The following is a 19,480-nucleotide window of genomic DNA, read 5'->3' as shown; positions in this document are numbered from 1 at the left end:
TTTTACTTCGATGCAAATGAGCTTTATTACTTGTACTCATGCTTATTTCATATCTTCTGAGTACATCATGTTGGCTTGGGACATATAAGCTTGCCTAACTTTTTTGTTCCTATTGTTCAAAAGCTTATATGAACCAAGCATGTTAAAAACCTCAACTCTTTCACATACTCGAGGTGGTATTGTCATCAATCACCAAAAAGGGGGAGATTGAAAGCATCTAGGCCCCTAGTTGGGTTTCGGTGATTAGTGACAATACGCGATTACTATGACTAACGTGTGTTTTGCAGAGGCAATTAAGTTAGGTCATAGTAATGGAGATCGATTGGGCTATCATGGTGGTCATGCCCCTATGATAGGAAATCAGTTTCGGTTTTCAAAGGATGGACGACAAGGTTAAGGATGGACTAGTTCTAAGTGTCGATTGGAGTTGAAGAGACACTTAGAGTAGTTTAGGACTTTATTTTTCCTTTGACCGTACTATTAAGGGAGGTATGGACGGGTAGCTTGAACCTAGGTGAGTCTAGTGAGTTAGGTGTGGTGCACACATGCTAAATCTAGCACTAGGTAGCTCCTAAGAAGCCCTTAGATCTATTGGAGCAAACTTCATTCACATATGATCGAGAGTTGGAAAGTGAATGGAGGGTCAAATATTGACCTGGACGCTGGCTCTAGGGATGATCGGACGCTGGCGCAGAGTTCGGTCAATTTCATTTGATCAAGGTGAAATCGTCTGGTGCGACCGGATGTTGAGAGAGGTGAAGTGACCTGGACGCTGAGTTCCAGCGTCGGGTCGACTCCAGTAAGGTTCCAGAGAGGGAAAATCATGACCAGACGCGTCTGGTCAGTGTTGATCGGACGCTGGAGTTTGGGGAGAACTGATCGGAGCATCCGGTCAACATGACCAGAGCGTCCGGATCACCCCGCAGAGGCACATAACGGTTTGTTTTTTAGCCATGGTTATAAATACTTTCTCTATTCGTGTGTGGGGGTGCTTTTGCTCATTTCAACAGCTGAGAAACACCTTTGAGAGTGCCAAGAAGAGCAAGGTCCTAGTGAGGTGATTGAGATTTGAGAATCCCAAAGAGAGCCCTCATTAGTAAGATCAAGAGTAGCATAGTGTGCATCCACCCTTCTCATTAGGCTTGTCGTGGTTAAGTGAGAGTTCGTGCTTGTTACTCTTGGTGATCGCCATCATCTAGACGGCTTGGTGGTGATTGAGAGTTTGGTGATCATCCGGCGGAGCTTGTGGATGACCCAACTCAAGTTGTGAGCGGTTGTGGGTGATTCACCACGACGAAGTGTTAAAGAATCAACCCGTAGAGAGCACTTGATCCTTGCGCGGATCAAGGGGGAGCTACACCCTTGCGCGGGTGCTCCAACGAGGACTAGTGGGGAGTGGCGACTCTCTGATACCTCGGCAAAACATCGCCGCATTCCTCCTTCTCTCTTTACTTTAAGCAATTCAATTCTTGCCATTTACATTCATATAATTGTCATGCTAGAGTAGGATTGGAACATAGGTTGCTAAACTTTTGTGCGATAGATCAATAGAAACACTTTCTAGGCACAAGGGGTTAATTGGGCTAACCGTATGACTTAATTATTGAAAGAAATTTAGAATTAGCCCAATTCACCCCCCTCTTGGGCATCTTGATCATTTCAGGGTACAACTTGGCCGTCTGCCGATGAAATCGACGCCTGCAACGGTGATCTCGTCGTGGCAATCATCGAAGATCACAGGAAACATGATCCCGACCGAAAATCATCTGATTTCGCCGAAAGATTTATTTGGACTAAACCTTAAGCAACTAGGAAAAAAAACTGCGGAAAAATAAAGAGATGGATCCCCTCCCCTTCTTATCCCCGGCAGATGCGCCAGAGAAGAAGGAGAGATGCCCTAGATGGAGACGCGGCATAGGCAAGAACGAGCAAGGACGGCGGCGGCGTTTCCTCTTGACCTAGGCGGCGGCTCGTGCGTTTTCGCATAGGTTTTGCGTAGGAGGCAGTAGCAAATTTGACCTAGCTTGTAATTATTAATTTGACTATAGCAAGGCTTTAAGGATTATGTAATCTTTTGTAACTCTATTCAAAAGTAGTTTCAATATATATCCAAGTTACTCGGGAGCTGGTTATGGGTTCAATGTCAATACTAATAAAATGAGTTGAACTGAAGCTTCGTCAAGATCCCAATTTCTATGTCAAACGTTATGTCTTTTTAAGAATTTGCTTAGTTTCTTTGTATTTTTTGTCAGATGCTAATTTCCAGTATACTTTGTTGAGTAAATAACTTGAGATCAACCCAATATTCCTTCTTGAAAAGCCTATCCAATATTTTAAATTGGAAGGCATTTTTTGTTGATTTAATATTTTCTATATTTACTGATTTAATATTTTTCTTCAAGACATGCCACTTTAACATTTCTTTTGTTTACTCAAACTTTACAGACATTTGTCACTTCAACTTGACTAACCATTTTTTATATATAATTTGGCATTTCTTTTGCAATGGTTAATTGCCAGCAGTTTTTCTTGAATCAACATTGTTTAGTGATTTATTAAAAGAATTATATCCAACATTTTTAATAGAAAAATAGGTACAACAGTTCTCTTTTTTTGGGGGTAGAATAACAGTTCTTTTGTGTGTGTGTTGTTTCGACTTTTGATATTTCAACTTCTTTGTATACTCATCGGCTCACTGCTTTTTTTTTTTGGTAAGGCGTTGCTTATATTCAACATGTTTCGTTGCAACCATTGATATTTTAGTAAAGTTTGATTGAGTCAGCAACTTAAATGATCCTACATTTTATTTTATTTTAAAAGAGTGGAGCCAACATTTTCTTTAAGAAAAAAAATAGAAAATTGTCTTCACAACGGATGGTTTACATCGTCATTCAGGATCACTGTGCACCGTACTTCATAAGTTGGAACAGAACAGAATGAACTAACACTAATCAGCCAAGACCGAACAGCAACGGTATTTTCTACTTTCTCCATCCCAACACTCTAGTTTGTCCTAAGTCAAATCATCATATATTTGACCAAATTTGTATTGACATTTATAACACAACAGACATACTACAAGAATGTCTCATGATCAAGTCTCATGATGCTTATTTGTGGCCAGAGGAATTCAAGAGCTTATACTGATACAGGAAAAAATATTGACAGGGTACAGAATGCCGCAACAGCAAAGATCTATAAAATTTGTCAACAGTGTTCAGAAAATGCCAGAACAGATTGTTGAAATATTCATGCGAGGGAGAAAAAACATCCATGCACCAGCAGATTGACAATGAAAGCAATTCACAAACAGAATAATTTTGATACAGAAGATACGTGGAATACGTAAGAGTTCAGTTCCAGTTGTTCATGAATACAGAAGAATAATCATGCCAATGACGTAACCGCCATGATTGTATATACAAGTAGTTCTAGAGTTTAGAAGAAAATGGGATAATGAGGCCATCAATTCATTGCTCCATTGTCAGAAATGTCAATAACATTTCATACCAATCACAAATCATGGTTCTCATGATGGTCTTGCTCTGCAAGAATACCTAACCTTGGAACCTCGGGAAGAATGATGCACCCATCCATCGCTTTTTTTTTAAATAAAATTCCACTGCTATTGTTCTGTTATGTGATTCTGTCCTCTTCCTTTCACCTTTTGGGTTTCCTCTCTTCCTTCATCTCTATGTCTCACACATGAGGAATATGGCAGATTGAATGTAACAATACTGTATATACATTGAAGCCAGCTAAGAATGGAACTGGAGAAATCAGTTCTGAAGGGAAGACACTCATTGCTCCACAAAATTCTTGTTATCTACACAATAGAGACAAGCGACAAACATCAGATGGATTACATCGGAGGCAGTAATTCTGCTCACAATAGGAATAACAAAAACAGAAATGATCAAATGCCATAACTATATTAGGACATATAAGCTTGATTGAAGCATAGACAACATTTTTTGTTATATATATTTGGATATTGATATTAAAATGGTAGAACAGCACAATAAAGATTGTACATAATTGTGGGTCAGGCAGAGAGCATGTTTTTCAGTTGTAAATAAACAAAAACAAAAGTCCATGTTGATTACCAGCTAGGTCAAATTCAGAAAATCTGATAGGCCAAATGAATAAATGAATACATAATCGACAACAACAACAACAACAAAGCCTTTCAGTTCCAAGCAAGTTGAGGTAGGCTAGAGTTGAAACCCAACATAAGCCCCTAATCATGGTTCAAGCACGTCAATAGCCGCTTTCCAAGCACTCCTATCCAAACAAAGATCTCTAGGTATATCCCAACCCTTGAAATCTCTTTTAATTGCCTCCTCCCATGTCAGCTTCGGTTTTCCTCTACCTCTCCTCACATTGATATCTCGACTTAGCACTCCACAATGCACTGGTGCCTCTGAAGGTCTCCTTTAAACATGGCCAAACCACCTCAGCCGATGTTGGGCAAGCTTTTCTTCAATTGGTGCTACCCCTAGACGATCATGTATATCATCATTCCGAACTCGGTCCATCCTTGTGTGACCACAAATACAATGCAACATACGCATTTCCGCGTCAGTCAGATGTTGGACATGTCGTCTTTTTGTAGGCCAAAATCGATAAAGGAGCGAGAAAATTATCATTATCAATAAAGAAATATTTCTAGGGAGGATTAACATAAAACCATTTCTACGTGTCTCAATTGATGCAAAGAACAGTACAATGATTAGAGATGGGATGCTCAGATTGAATTCTCAAAGTCTGTCCTGACAGCAGCAGCAGGTGAGCTGATAAAGACAGAAGAGATGGTGTGTGGGGGGACGAAGCAAGATGGAGAACAAAATGAAACCTTTCCCCGTCTGACTCCCCACTAATGATCCCCCGTCTGACTCCCCACTAATGATCAACAATGGCACAAAGGGCAAGGTTCTAAAAACCAATAACATATAGGGAGCATTCATTTTCATTTCATAGTAGATGCCTCACATTAAGACTTTTCAATGGTAATAGTAAGATATGTATTTGAGAAGACGCGAAAAGAGTGGTTGTGTAGGACCAAAGCTCAGACAAGCAAGCAATAATGGGCCACAGCTAATATGATGGTAGGAACAAGCTCAATGCTTTTGCAATATTGAAGCTATCCAAATTTAGAAACTAGACGCAAAATTAACATAGACTAGCCGACAGGGCACATCTCCTAGAACAAAAACAGCAGTGCCGTATGTGTGTATGTACTGCTGACCAATTATTTGGTGGGTTCAAGGTGTCTGATAAATTTACGACTACAATAGAAAAACTGATGAGTATGACACATTCATTAGAGGTTTCCGAGCAAACTCAGCAATTGACTTGATTCACAGCATCACTAACCAACTTTATTAGTTGCAACTTGGAGCACAACACGATATACAAAAAGTGAGGGATAATACTAATGTGATAGTTTTTGGGTAAACGACATGTATGAATGATCATGGCACTACGGCAGCATAGCATCCGAAGAGGAAACAAGCATGTATCAAGTACAGCTATGTCCTACTCATATCATATGGTAACCTTAATTAGCCATGGTAAGTTGTGTTATGACTATCGACAGTAGACAACCATAGCAAACTTGAATGCTGACAGTAGATACTATAGGAAACTTAAATGCTGGTAGGCCAGACACCCAAAGATTACAACTCTTGCTGTTCTTTTTCTGCTCTCAGTAATGCAAGTGTTTCACCTGCACTAAAACTTCAGCTGCTCATTGTACTGTTGTGGGCTCATAGATTGTACATTTATACTATGCCTAGACAATATTGGCAAAAGCATTCAACAGCTGATAACTAGAAACTTGCCAATTGTAGGGCATCAGTTTAACAAGCTAAACAAACAGGTTTAGTAATGTACTGTAATTAATGAGTACTTACTGTCTATCTACCAACTCAGTTACTCTGAAGTCTGCACTACACCTAGTAAGTGCTAGTAGTAGTCATCAATGAAGAAAGAGCAGCATATTCAGCTCACCAGAAACGCCGCCGTGGGCGACACCACCTGGACCAGGGAACCTACCATCAGGACGGGCAGGCCGGTCAGCGCGGCCGTGTCGATAGCACGGCACGAGGACGGCGAAGCTGCCCTCGGAGTCCGCGTCGCTCTGTAGGTCCGGCGCGAGCGGCTCGAGCCAGCCGATGGACCAGTCGGAGCCGTCGGAGTCCGAGTCAGACAGGCAGCCGTCGCCGTCGGACTGCACGATAACCATGCCGCGCTCGCCGTCAACTCTATCCTCCGCACGGCCGCCGCGCCGGCGGATCTTGCCCTTACGCGACCGTGCCACGCCGGAGCCCGGGCGCCCGACGGCGTCTGGTTCCCGGAACCCGGACGGGGAATCCGGGAAGAGGCCTTTCGTCACGGCCGTGCTCACCGCCGGTGGCTCGCGGCCTCTGCGGTTTCTAGTTCTGCTCCCCGGCCATATCCACTGGGAGAAGCGGCTCAGCGACATGGCCATTGGGGGGGGGGGGGGGGGTGGAGGAATCAAAGAATGCTCGCGTCCTCTTGATCCGGGAGAAAATTGGGGGCAAAACTGACAAAATCAAACAGGATAGAGCAAAGCAACAGACTAATCTGCGAGGAAAACCTTATCTTCTTCAAGAACTAGATCCAATAAACATCTGTCTCACCAAAAGTGGGATTGGCAAAAACACCGCCTTTAAGGGAAAGCAACAAGGCTGGATCGAGTGAAACAAAAGAAATCGCTGATAATTATAGCGGTTGCTTCTCGGCGCAAATCAGAGGAGCAAGGAGAAAGCAACGGTAGTTAAAGAGTTCCTGAGACGAAACCTATCGCCCACAAAATTTCTCTCCACTCCACTGGAACCACCAATCCAGTACATCCAAAATGGGTGGAACTCCGGAGAGTGGACGAACCAAGAACAGACTGACTAACAGACTCGGAGAGAGAAGGCGAGAGAGATTCGGCAACCGAAAAGATGGAAGAGCAAGGTTGTTGCGAGGTCGCCACGAGAATCTCGGGGTGGTGGAACCCGCTCCCTAGATTCGGATCTTGAGTTGTGGGGAAGAGGGAGAATCGGAGCCAGAGAACTGAACCGGAGAGCAAGATGCGTGACAGCGAGGAGAAGAAGAAGCCAAGAGGAAGAGGGGCCTAGGCCACTGACGGCCCTGATTGCGTGCCCAGTTAGATCTGGGCCGTCTGCTGGGGGTGGCCCACCGTAACCAACCGTTCGCGTGGAACGGATCCTTGCACGACTGGATCGTCGGCCGTCCGACGTGCCACGTGCGGCGTGCTTGGAAGGCAAGTTTCCGCTGCCCGTTGAGAATTTGGGATTTGTCGTCTCCTGCTGGGCTGGGCCTGGACTGGATGGATGGGCTCATCGTGTCGTGCTTGTGTGTAATTCAGCTCGTCACTCGAGAGTGACCTAGTGTTTCTCTATTATCGACAGTGAGAACAGATCTGAACGTATTGGTACTACGGAGGACTATAGAAGAAACGTCAGGAATAGGTCAAGCAGCTGATAGGAACGTCTAGGCTGTTAGATATCTCTACTGTAATGGACTAATTCAAACTATTTTAGATGCACCAGACAATGCATCCCTGTTGAGAGAGTCCAACCACCGTGCACAAAAAAAAAAATTACACACATAATTTTAATATCATTAAAATCTATGGCTCCTAATCCTCCCTTCAGGCTTAACTCGATCTAATGACCAATGTTATTTGGAATCTCCAGGCTTCAATGCACCCACCACCCTAGGCTTCAACGCACCCTCACCGTCCTCCGCACTCCCTTTGCAGCGAGGGATTGAATCCCGTGAGGATCCTGGGTTCGAACCCCACTCCCTCCAATCAGTTTCCCAGAAAAAAAATAAATTAGCAGATGAGATTACGCCCGGTCTATCCGAAAAGAAAACCAATCCAGCAAAGGTAGGTCAGATCGCGCGACAGCGCCTCTTCTTCCACACGTGCTACTTCGTGCATCCTGCTCGAGCGCAGCTCGCCTACTACAAGCCCAAGACATGGTACGACTCGATTGTTTCAACATCGCCTGATTACTCGACATTAAGTTTTTTTTCCTTATTATTATTATTTTGTCTCAATAATGCGTGAGTATGATTTCAGGGAGTTCAAGATTCCCGATCTGTTGGAATTCAATAGCAAAAGTAAACGAATGATTGTAATTTCGCAGGACGAAGATGATCAAATTCTTCTTTTTTTGCAAAGGAGCAGACAGGTAGGATTTCTACCATATTTTTAAATTCGGTGATGCTCTTTGAATTTATTTTTGGCTAAGCCTTTACATCAAGCCATCTGCATTCAGATTTTGATATTTTGTTATTACCTTAAAAATGTCGAGAAGCAAATTTTACATCTGATTACTTGGTGCTGTCAACATGCTTGGCCTGTTTGTTCTATCCTTTTCAAGGCCACCCCTTTTTTGGCTTCAGCTTGACTATCCTTTTTTGAAGTGAAAGCTTGACTATCCTTGATTGTTCTTTGTTCCCAGGTGCACTCAAGTCGGCGCTGATAGATGGGAATTGCAGGATGGAGGATACGTGGCTCAAAAATCATCATGTGCAAGTGAGTTTGCCCTCCAATTTTGTTTACTAACTTCAATGTGAATGTTATGTGGTCAGTGATCTTCATGTGCACGGTGCAAATGGTACTGCATCTAGATGCAGGTTGCAGCTCTTCCAGTTGCCTGCCGAGGGCCCTCCTTGATGCCTCCTCTGTACATCCTGTATTTTGTTCCTCGCAGTACGTGATACTTTGAATATACAGTTCATGCTTTGTGGTCAGCATTTGGCTAGTGGTTCAATCATTCTCCAATTTGTCAGCACAAAGGAGTTCACGAGATTTCAGAATTGAAGCAAGCAAACATTAAAAGGGTGAACCCATCTTTTTATTTTATTTTGATAAAATAATGTATTGGAGAAAGAAACTACAGATGTCAAGTTTAGCAAATATTTTGTCCTTCGTCATTGTTAATGAAAGAATGCATTGGAGCTTTCCTTCGTGTCCAGCTTAGATTTTTTTTTTGGTGATTTAAAAGCATCAGCAGGTCGCAGGCTGTAGCGGCAGAGCGGCCATCTGCAAACCCGGATGGAGAACAGAGGCGACAGGCCTACCGCGTTCGAGGACTCTGATGCTGTCATTTTGCTTTGACACAATAGGCAGATGGGCTTCTCCATCTCATTTCATTGTTACCAAGAGCTACTTTAATAATCAGATGTTGTCCTACTGGGCAACTGAAACCCTTGAATAATTCCCTAAAACCACATACAGTCATGTGCCTATTTTGATGACACCAAATTGCAAGCACAGAGAATGCCTTTCCCTTTCCTTTGTTGAACTGTACCTGGAATCCTCATTATTAGTATCTGTTTACATATGTTTGTATTTCTTTGATTCTATTTTAGTTTGGCCGTGGCATTTATTTCATTAGAGCTTTATCTCCCCACCATAGATGAGATGGACACTTCCTTTATCCCCTTCAAAGGCACAGTTCCACTAAAAGAATGCATTTGTACTCTGTTTTTCCGGTAATGGTCTGCTAATTATCATTATTTGGTTATTTTCATGAGCATGTCTGAAATGCAGCTGCAACGTTAGCATGGGCACTATACTAGTTCGATCGCTTCATTGAAAAGCAGGCTGAAAAATATTGTACCATGGCTGATAAGTTCAAGCGAACAGGGTGTGGCAGAACTGCCCGAAATAGCACGCTTCCGAAGGCGCTCGTCTTCCACCAGACGCTAAGCACCCTGAAAGTAAGCTACATCGGATGGTTCCATCGAGCACACCACAAGGGAGAACTCGAACGGTCCACGTTTTTCATCTAGGATCCAATAATGAGAACGAGTTTACAATACTTAGTCCATTTCATACAACAAGAGTTCTCAGAAAATACATTATTACAATATCAAGTTCAGAGTGTGGAATTTAAACAACGAAATTAAAATAAACATCTAACAATAAGATACAAGGATTTGTCTGTCCCCACCAGAAGAATCCTCCACACAACAGTCACTCCTCAAGCTGCACCTGCAATAGGAGTAAATAAACCCTGAGTACACAATGTACTCGCAAGACTTACCCGACTAGTGAGAATAATTTTCCTGACTCCAAAGGATATGTAGCCTGTTCGGTTGGCTGGTTCGTATCGTTGCTAGTTCGTTTATGTGAGAGAGAAGTACTGCTGGCTGGTTCATATGAATAGTGTCCATGTGAGGGGGCTGGCCAGCCAGCCCAGCCAGCCAGCCCCAGCCGATCACACTCATGATAAGCTTTATGGTTTGCTGGTTTCCTTTTTATTTGCGAAAAGCAATACTAGTAGTGAATCCTTATATATGTGTTTTATTATCATGTCATGATTAGTTCATTAGCTAACCATTCTAGGTAAGTACCTGTTCTACTTTCAAGTAAGAGTTGGGCAATCAGATCCATTTCATTTCATTTCATCTTCCGGTTCTTACTACGGTGCTAGATCAGTAGTCAAACCGTACCATATCACACGACGATTTGTGAACCAATGTATCCCAGCTGGGTACCCCAAAACACACGCCTCACTTGTACTCCAAGCACATGCAGGACCAACCCACCACTCTCCTATCAAGGGGTTTAGGTCCCCGAGCAAACTTGGACTCCAAGCTTCCACTCTTGAGTCCTAGACTCAGTGTGATGCTTAGACCTCCACCATCCTCAGCCTCCAATCAGTCGGTCCGAAAAGAGTCGGAACCCACGACAAGAGAGCAACGAGCCATTCCCGCTCCCTATAAGCAAGTATGTGCTCAGGATAATAAGTCTATGACCTGACTAGAATCCAATGCAACGGACGATCCTTAACTGACACGGATAGGGAAACCAGTGTAACCAAGCTATGCCCTATTGGCCGCGGGACACAATCTCTTACACCCACCAATACCCGTACCATATCCCTGCCCGGTCTCCATTTCCTTTCATCCCTTTTATCATGAGAGTAATAATAATAATCACCTGTGAGTAACAGCAGGTTACTCACGCTACCGATAGCCTAAGCATAGCAGCTACTTGACCTATGCTAGTAGGACTCATAGGTTGGATTATCTATGCATGTAGTTTCAATATAAATCCTGTAATATAAATGCACATCTCATATATATATATCAGTGATCATTCAAAATAAGGGTTATGCACCGGGGCTTGCCTTAGACAGGTAGGGGTGCCTAGCTCAGTCAGTCAGTGGCGGTTCTAGGACCTCCTCCTACATGAGGATCTCCTCCTCGTACTCCTCGATCACCTCCTCGAACTCGTGGTCTCCGATGGTCATGATCTCCACCAACTCGTTCTCTACATGCATGCGATGATAATGCAACACTTAGCATTTCATCAACAACAACTCTTAAAATAAGAATACACATGATAAGCTACTAAGATAGCTCTAATGACTAAGATACTAAGCTAACTATCATTTCCACAAAAACAGGTATGGATTCATCTAATGGATATTAACTTAGCAACTAAAATGTAATCTTACTCTTATTAGCGATTTAACTTATATTATAACAAGGAGCACCTAACTACGCTAGTACTTAGCCTATTCTAAGGCTACAAAAATTACAACGAGCACATAATAATACAATAAAGCTACTATAAAAATTTTAGGGTTTTTGCTATCACCAATCTACCACAAAAATTCCTACAATAATTAACTTAATAATATTGAGCATTCTCAAATGATTTAATAGCTCCTGGTATCAACAAACACATATATGAACTAAATACACTAACAGATATAACACAATTTTAGAAACTTAACAAAATTTGTTTCACATTTTTTGGATACCTATATGATTTTATATTAATTACCAAAGTTTAGCTCAGAATTAAAATGAAAATCTATTTCTATTCTCCACGAAAAAGATAAACTAATTTTGGCCCAACACGGCCCATGTAGGGTGTGTCCCACGCACGGAGGCGGCCCGCAGTGGAGAGCCCCCGCGCGTGCTAGCAATCTTGCAAAAATGCCCTCATGTTATCAAACAATAGTGTGAACACTACAAGTAATATTTCTATAGACAGGGACTTTGCAACAGAATCCTCGGATCTTTCTCCTCTTTACAATGGCAAGGTCCCTGGCCTCCCCAGCGCGCTTCGGCACGGCGAGCAGTGGCACTGGCGCTTGTGAAAGGTCCTTGTCTAGTTTTGGTAATTGAGTAACAACCTAGGTGGACTAATTGTGTTTATGTGAGATACATAGGTGATTAGTCTATAGGTACATGTGTGAGCAACATATGCCATGAAGGTGAAAATAGCCCGGAGATATTGCAAAGCTCACACAAGTGATGATGAAGGAGCTCATTGCACATGAGACATGACATTGAGTCATGTGATCAAGGTGGAGAAGATCAAGACATAACTTGGCTTGATGGACCGGTTGCAAGCGTGAAGGGCAAGTCGGAGGCTTTAGAGCGATGGACCACGTGGCGGTGAAGCTTAAGTAAGACTTGGCGCCGATGGACGAAGGCAACGGTGAAAAGCAAGTGAAGTCAAGATCGATGAACCAATATGATCACATGATGATATGAAGTGGATCATATCATTGTTGATTATGTTGGTGCATGTGTTGCATCGACATTGGAGGAGATGGAATAGAATGCGCAAGGCAAAGGTATAACCTAGGGCATTTTTAGTTCACCGGTCATAGGTGTGTAGAGAAGTTGATGACCAGGTTTATGATAGATGTCCGTACTATCAAGAGGGGCAAACTTGTTTGCATATCGGTCATCTAGTGCCACTCGAGTGATCTAACTTTGCATCATCGCTAGGATCGAATGGCGTGGCAAGTTGAGTGGCTAATTCTTTGAAAAATGTTTGCAAAAAGCTAACACACATACACATGGTGGTGTACACTTGGTGGTGTTAGTACATTTACAAAGGAGAAGAAGTTGGAGTTGATGTGGATCAACTCGGTGAAGAAACAGAGGCGAAAGGAGGTAACTGTGAGTGACCGGACGCTGGCCTCAACTAGACCGACGCATTCGATCAGTGGCAGCAGTGAAGGCACAGGTGTCGGTCTTTGACCGGACGCTGGGTCACTTCGTGACCGGATGCTCAGTGGGTGCATTTGGTCCTACTGATGTGGCGGCGTAGAGAAGAGGAGAAGGACACTGATGCTGCGTACGATCGTGACCTATCGAACGCATCTAGTCGCAGTTGAGCGGCTCTAGGAGCTCTCTGGACTCGACCGGATGCTGCCCCTCCTGTGTCCGATCACAATCAAACTGATGTGTCCAGTCATGAATGGAACCTCTCTGGAAATGACTGGACTCGATAGAGGTGCATTCGGTCTTAGCACTGTGCTGCGTTCGGTCATCACTTGACCATTGAGATCAACCGACTGAGGTTGAACAGAGGCAACACATGGCGTGCATCCATTGACCGGATGCTGGACCGAGTGCGTCCGGTTGCCCCAAGCATCACCTAGTGAAGGGGTACAACGACTCTATTTTTGTGGGGGCTATAAATAGAAGGTGGTCTTGTCCATGGCTGGTGCTGAGCACCTTGGGGGACTTTGTGTCCATGCTTGAGAGTGCTTGGGAGCCCTCTAACTCACTCTAGATTGATAGTGTTTATCCGATTGAGTGAGTGAGCGATTCTAGTGCGATTGCATCATGAGGTTGCATCGAGTGGCTCTAGGTGATCGAGTTGCAAGCTAGTGGTGCTTGTTACTCTTGGAGATTGCCACCTCCTAGATGGCTTGGTGGTGGTCTCCATCGAAGCCCACAAGAAGCTTGTGCGGTGCTCCAGAGAAGAGCTTTGCGAGGGGCATTGTGCTCGCCCCGTGGGAGCCATGAAGAGCAACTCTAGTTGAGCGTGTCATTGAGCTACCCTCACTTTCAAGGTAGGTTCTTGCGGTGCCCAATGTGCGGGCTTGGCGGATGATGCCAATTAGCCACCGAACCACTAAGTGAGCGGTCGACACAATGGGGACGTAGCGTGTTCGCAAGCACGTGAACCTCGGGAGAAAATCACCTTGTCAACATTGTTCTTCCTGTTGGTTTGCAATCCCTTTACACAAGCTTGTAATTATTTTCATATGCATTGTACTTGTGTAGTTGCTCTTGTAATTAGTTAGCTTGTGTAGCTCACTAGTTACCTTCTTGCTTGTTGTAGCACCCGATTTTAAGAACAAAACCAGATACACACCATATGTGAGCTCAGGAAGTCAAATATCACATATAGCTACAAATAAGGGTAATATCAATAGACAATGCTCAATATATAACATACTTAGTATAAAGAATATAACCATAGATAGCAAACAACGGAAAGGTAACTCTGATCTTCGGGTGAAGACTCCACTTCCACAGGGACAACTGACTGATTGATCACAAGCCTAATTCCTCCAAACTCTAGCAATCTGGTACCCATCCAGGATTTTTCCAAAGATTTAAAAAGTAAAGCAAGCGTAAGTACATGTCGTACTAAAAAAATTATAATATGGGGTTCATGAGGCTCAAAAGGCTAACACTGGTTTAACTACAATTAGCTTTTAATGAGTCATCTTTTAGCAATTAGGTGGCAACAAGTTTATTCACAAGCCCTCATAAACACATGATCAGGTAAACATGATTAATGAATAGCATAAACAATTAACCATTAGTGAGCATCTTCATCATCCCATTAGTGTTCATCATCTATTCCATAAGGGTTCCAAGGCTGCTCGTGACTTTGAGCACGGCTGATATACCGGTTTTACACTCTGCAGAGGTTGTACACTTTCACTATGAGTCGTGATACCCATATGTCCGGGTTAATTACTCCCAAAACACTTCTAAGGTGAGTAGGTAGGGGTCACTATGAAGCCTTTCAAAGGTTCATCTAATAAGTTAGGACTATTAGATTCACTCAACAAATAGATATAGGAACCCCCTGTCGAATGGCACAATTCCATCGCGGCTATACACATAAGAGTAGAGGTTGTCCTATACCCGATTCGGCAAGCCATTCTTATGCCAATAAAGGTAGCCACAAACAAGTTAGAAAAGGTCCTCATACTGAGCTAAAGCCAGAGCCATGTAGCCCTCATAGCTGTACTATAAGTTTTGGATGATCACTTACAGATAAGTCCTTAGGGAGAGGAATCTAGAGCACCATAAAAATAGCCCAATGCTCTAGCCCCCTTATTCCTTATTGCTAAAAAGCATCTTTTAATGTTTATTATATATTCCATTAGTCAAGTTACAAGATCATAGTTGTAGTTGAGCACTAGCATCATACTACCCAATGCAATACCCCATAGGTAACAAGGCACAAGGTACAAAGTATTAGAAAATCCTTAGTGGTAGTCAAGGTAGACACATGCAGTATGAATTAAATGATTAAAGGTGTATAAGATAGCAAGGAAGATCCCATGCTATACTTGCCTTAAACTTAGATCCTTCTTCTAGTCCAAACCTTCAATGGATCTCCTTCTTGATCAACACGTAAAGCTCACTGACTGGACATGATCATAAAGCACTACACAAGCATCCATGCAATCATACATGAAGCAAACAATAGATCTAAATTAGAACAGTACACCAATAATAGAAAAATAAGTAAAAGTGTTTGAAACACGATTCTACGTATTGCTACGAACACATATTCGTAAGAGGCACTCTAATCGGAGCTACGGTTGAAAAGATACAACTACCGAGAGATTTGCTTTATACGTGGAAAAGAAAACTATAGGCTTCATTTATTTTAATTATATAAATTCATATATATAAGATATTTTATGAATAATATAAATTGAATCAAGCCAAATTTAGATTTGAATTATAAAACCAAAGTAAAACAAATCATATTTTATTTATAAAATCTAGTTGCATAATTATTATTCAAATTAGAGTTTAAACCATAAAATTCCAAAAGTAGTGACATGATAAACATTGTTACTAACACATAGATCTTGTTGTAATGAATCTAGCGCAACTTGAACGGGTCAATTCGGAGCTAAAACGTAGAAGATATGACTAAAACAAAATCAGTGGCAAATCTGTAAATAAGTGAAAACGTATTTTGGATCTAACCCAAAGAAACTACGCTTTTCAAAGAAGAAAACATAATCTGTGATTGCGCTTTGGACCACGGGTTAAGACTTAAATACTTATAAGGGCTCTTTTGCAAACCTACAAGACGAAGGGGTATGGGCTAACTCGGGCCGTTGGATCTTCACTGGTCGGCTTAGATTAGATCAGAGGGGAAGGGAGTGAGGAGAGTTGGCTGGAACAGTAGTTGGGCGCGGCGGACTCCATTGCCGACGGCGAGAGACCTCACCGGCGCACCTAAATCCGAACCTAGAGGCCACAAGAGAGAAAACCGAGGGCATAGGGGGCAAGCGGGGACCAAGGCAAACTCACCACGGTGGATCTCGCCGATGCGGAGCAAGTGGAGGCGGCGCTGTGCTTGGCGAAGCGGACGGCAGACGACGGCGCTAGGTTACGGCATGGCTACGGGTGCTCGGGCGATGCAGTGGCTTGTAATCGGGTTAGGCGAGGGCTGAGAAGCTCAGGCGCTATTTATGGGACCGAAGGGCATGGGGTGCACGGTAAGCGAGAGAGGCGTGGCGAGCACAGACACTCGCGCGCGGCGGCGAAGTCTGGCAGGACACGATGAAGGTGGAAGACGGACCTGACAGGGAGGCCCTACTTGTCAGCACAAGAGGAAGGGGACGCACGGCTACTTCCTTCGGGCTGGCCTATCGGGCTGCGTGGGGGAAAAACATTTGGGCCAACTCGGCCCACGCGGGAAAAAGCGGAGGAGGAGAAACAGTGGGCCTACGCGGAAGAGCGGGAGGAGGAGAGGAGAAGACCGGGCTGGCCTGTCAGTGGGGAAATGAGGCCGAGCGACTTGGGCCACCTGCGGGAAAGGGAAGCCAGCGGGCCAGATCGAGTGAGAAAAGATTTTCCATTTTCCAAATAATTTTTTTTCTATTTTGTTTTCAAAACCAAATCCAAATGTGAAATTTTGGTATGCTCCCAAAAATAAATTTTACAACTTTAAAGATTCTTTTATTTCAAAGCCATTTTCAAATTTATTTTCCAAAAGCATTTTGAATGTTTTCAATTTGAATCAAATCCACACAATTCAAAGAAACAAACGCACCGGCATATATGCACAAACATGTTGCTAAACCTTATGATGAATTTTAATTTAATGAAAATTTTTATTTTCCTATATTTTATGAGCACAAAATTCAGAAATAAATCATTTTAAACATATTTTCAAAAGAGGCAAATTTTGGGGTGTTACACTATTGCTGCAACAAAAATAGAGGACAACACGAAAAGATAATCCTTTGTTTTCAATTCACCATAATAGCACAACAAATACATAAACAACTTAGCGTATTACGTATGTTTGGAAAAAAAACAAAACACGGTTGCATGGAGTAAGGAAGTACGTAGTGTGTGACACTTAAAGAATGCCGGATGCTGTAAAAAAGAGAACATCAGCAACCCCTACAGTAATTCAAAAAACGATTACAATATCTCATAATAATTAGTTACAACATCGTCCAACTGATATCTACAACGTTAGAAAAACTTAAATAGTTATCAAAGCATAAACTACCCAATTACAAAGGACAGTAGCATCTACTTACTACAAAAGAACAGTTCCAACAAAGAGTGGATAGAGTAATTTCTTTTGTATTCCGACATCACACACCTCCACCTCCCACCGCCCACCACCCCGCCGCGGGATCGGTAGGGTGTTTTCGGAGCTCCGCGGTAGCAGAGCTCTAATGACACCCTACCGAGCCCGCGGCGACCGCCCTACTACCCCTCCCCACCGCCCCAATACCGCCCCAACCCACCACCATGGCAATCGACACCCTGCTCGACCTAACCTAACTGCCACTACCACCGCCAGCTCCCCTAAGCCGCCAATCGACCATTCCCAACCGCCTGGCCTACCTACCTCCCCCCAAAAAAATTTAAGCCTCCCTGGAATGATATTTAGCATTTCCTAATAGCAAATAACCACAAATATATGATAAAAAATAAAAAAAATACAAGGATCCAATCTAATCCTTTGCTTCTGCTAGGTTTCAACTCTAGCCTACCCAACTTGTTTGGGACTAAAAGACTTTATTGTTGTTGTTGATCCAATCTAATCCTTTAAGAAAACAAACAACTAAATCAATAGCAACATCTCATACCACAAAAAAACTAAAAAAGAAACCAAGTTACAATAAGACATATTTGACCGTTACAGACTTATGTGCCACACAGCTATAACAAAGATACTTCACCGCTGGCGGCAAACCCCCAGTGAACAATTCTCAACAAAGACCGTGGGCGCCCCCGCCGTGACCTGGACTAGCCGCCTCGACCGCTATCCGAACACCTAATCCGCCCTTCGACCATTCGTACCGCCTGGCCTGCCTTCCTTCCCCATTCTTTTCTTTTCTATAAACCCACCAGACCATTCTTCAGCATCATTCAATCCCAAAAAATGAATTTCTTCTCAAATTTCTAATCAGAACTTCTACGCTACCATCCAATTCTCCAAAGAAACAATACCAAAAAACAGAACAATAGCAGCAGGTCCGACAATTAAAAATTTTCCAACGACTAAATTACAACACAGAATAATACACAGTTACATCCTCCTATGTCTTGTATTTACTGATAAAATAAAACAAATGCAATGATTCAATAAGGCAAGCATGTTCTAACACCACGCGCCACGCCACCCACCGCCCACCACACGCTGCAGGCTCAGTAGGGTCTCACCGGAGCTCTATGGCCGCTACCACGGCCGCAGAGCTCCAACAACACCCTACCGAGCCCGCGGTGACCGCCCTGCTACCCCTCCCCCACCCCCAACCCACCACCATGGCAATGCACGCCTCCACCCCGACCTAGCCCAACCGCCACTACCTCCGCCAGCTCCCAAGCCACCCATCGACCATTCCCTACCGCCTGGCCTACCTACCTCCCCAAAAAAAATTTAAGCCCCCCTAGAATATTGTTTAGCATTTTCCAATAGCAATAACCACAAATATATATGACACAAATAAAAAAAATACAATGATCCAATATGACTCATCAAGAAAACAAAGCAAGTGAAATCATTAGCAGCTCCTCCAATAGTAAACTAAAAAACAAAACAAGTTACAACAAAATCATAATCGACAGTTACAACCTTATATGCCACGGAGCTACAATGAAAAAAGATGCTACACCAGTGGCGGCAAACCCCAGTTAACACTTCTCAACAAAGAACTTGGCACGCCCCCGCCCCGCTCTGGCCTGACGGCCTAGACTGTTGCCAGGACCCCTAAACCGACCTACGACCATCCCCATCGCCTGGCCTGCCTGCCTTCCCCCATTTTTTTTCTAAACCCACCAGACTGGACTACTATTCACCATCACTCAATCGAAAAATAATGTTCATCTCTAATAATGTTCGTCTCTAATTCCTAATCAAAAGTTCTACGCTACCATC

At 43.2% G+C, this 19,480-nt stretch overlaps 2 protein-coding genes across 3 annotated transcripts; one reads left to right on the top strand and one right to left on the bottom strand.

Moving 5' to 3' along the window:
- Positions 1-3,302: 3,302 nt before the first annotated feature.
- LOC136500726 (uncharacterized) lies at positions 3,303-7,077 on the bottom strand. 2 transcript variants are annotated; one of them, XM_066496143.1, is made up of 2 exons: positions 6,013-7,077; positions 3,303-3,826 (listed from the first exon to the last, which is right to left on the bottom strand). In XM_066496143.1, the coding sequence occupies exons 1-2, from the start codon at positions 6,491-6,493 to the stop codon at positions 3,801-3,803; spliced, it is 507 nt and encodes a 168-aa protein (XP_066352240.1). In that variant the 5' UTR covers positions 6,494-7,077; the 3' UTR covers positions 3,303-3,800. The 2 variants fall into 2 exon arrangements, with proteins under 2 accessions (XP_066352240.1, XP_066352241.1); XM_066496144.1 differs by having other exon boundaries at positions 6,058-7,077.
- On the top strand, positions 6,975-9,255 carry LOC136499851 (uncharacterized). The gene is made up of 6 exons (XM_066495360.1): positions 6,975-6,987; positions 7,734-8,022; positions 8,190-8,234; positions 8,508-8,581; positions 8,677-8,758; positions 9,054-9,255. The coding sequence occupies exons 1-6, from the start codon at positions 6,975-6,977 to the stop codon at positions 9,145-9,147; spliced, it is 597 nt and encodes a 198-aa protein (XP_066351457.1). The 3' UTR covers positions 9,148-9,255.
- Positions 9,256-19,480: the final 10,225 nt, after the last annotated feature.

This window comes from Miscanthus floridulus, chromosome 13 (genome assembly GCF_019320115.1).
Source record: "Miscanthus floridulus cultivar M001 chromosome 13, ASM1932011v1, whole genome shotgun sequence".
Lineage (NCBI taxonomy): Eukaryota > Viridiplantae > Streptophyta > Magnoliopsida > Poales > Poaceae > Miscanthus > Miscanthus floridulus.
The sequence above is the reverse complement of the archived record's forward strand: the minus strand, read 5'-3'. Positions and strand labels throughout refer to the sequence as shown.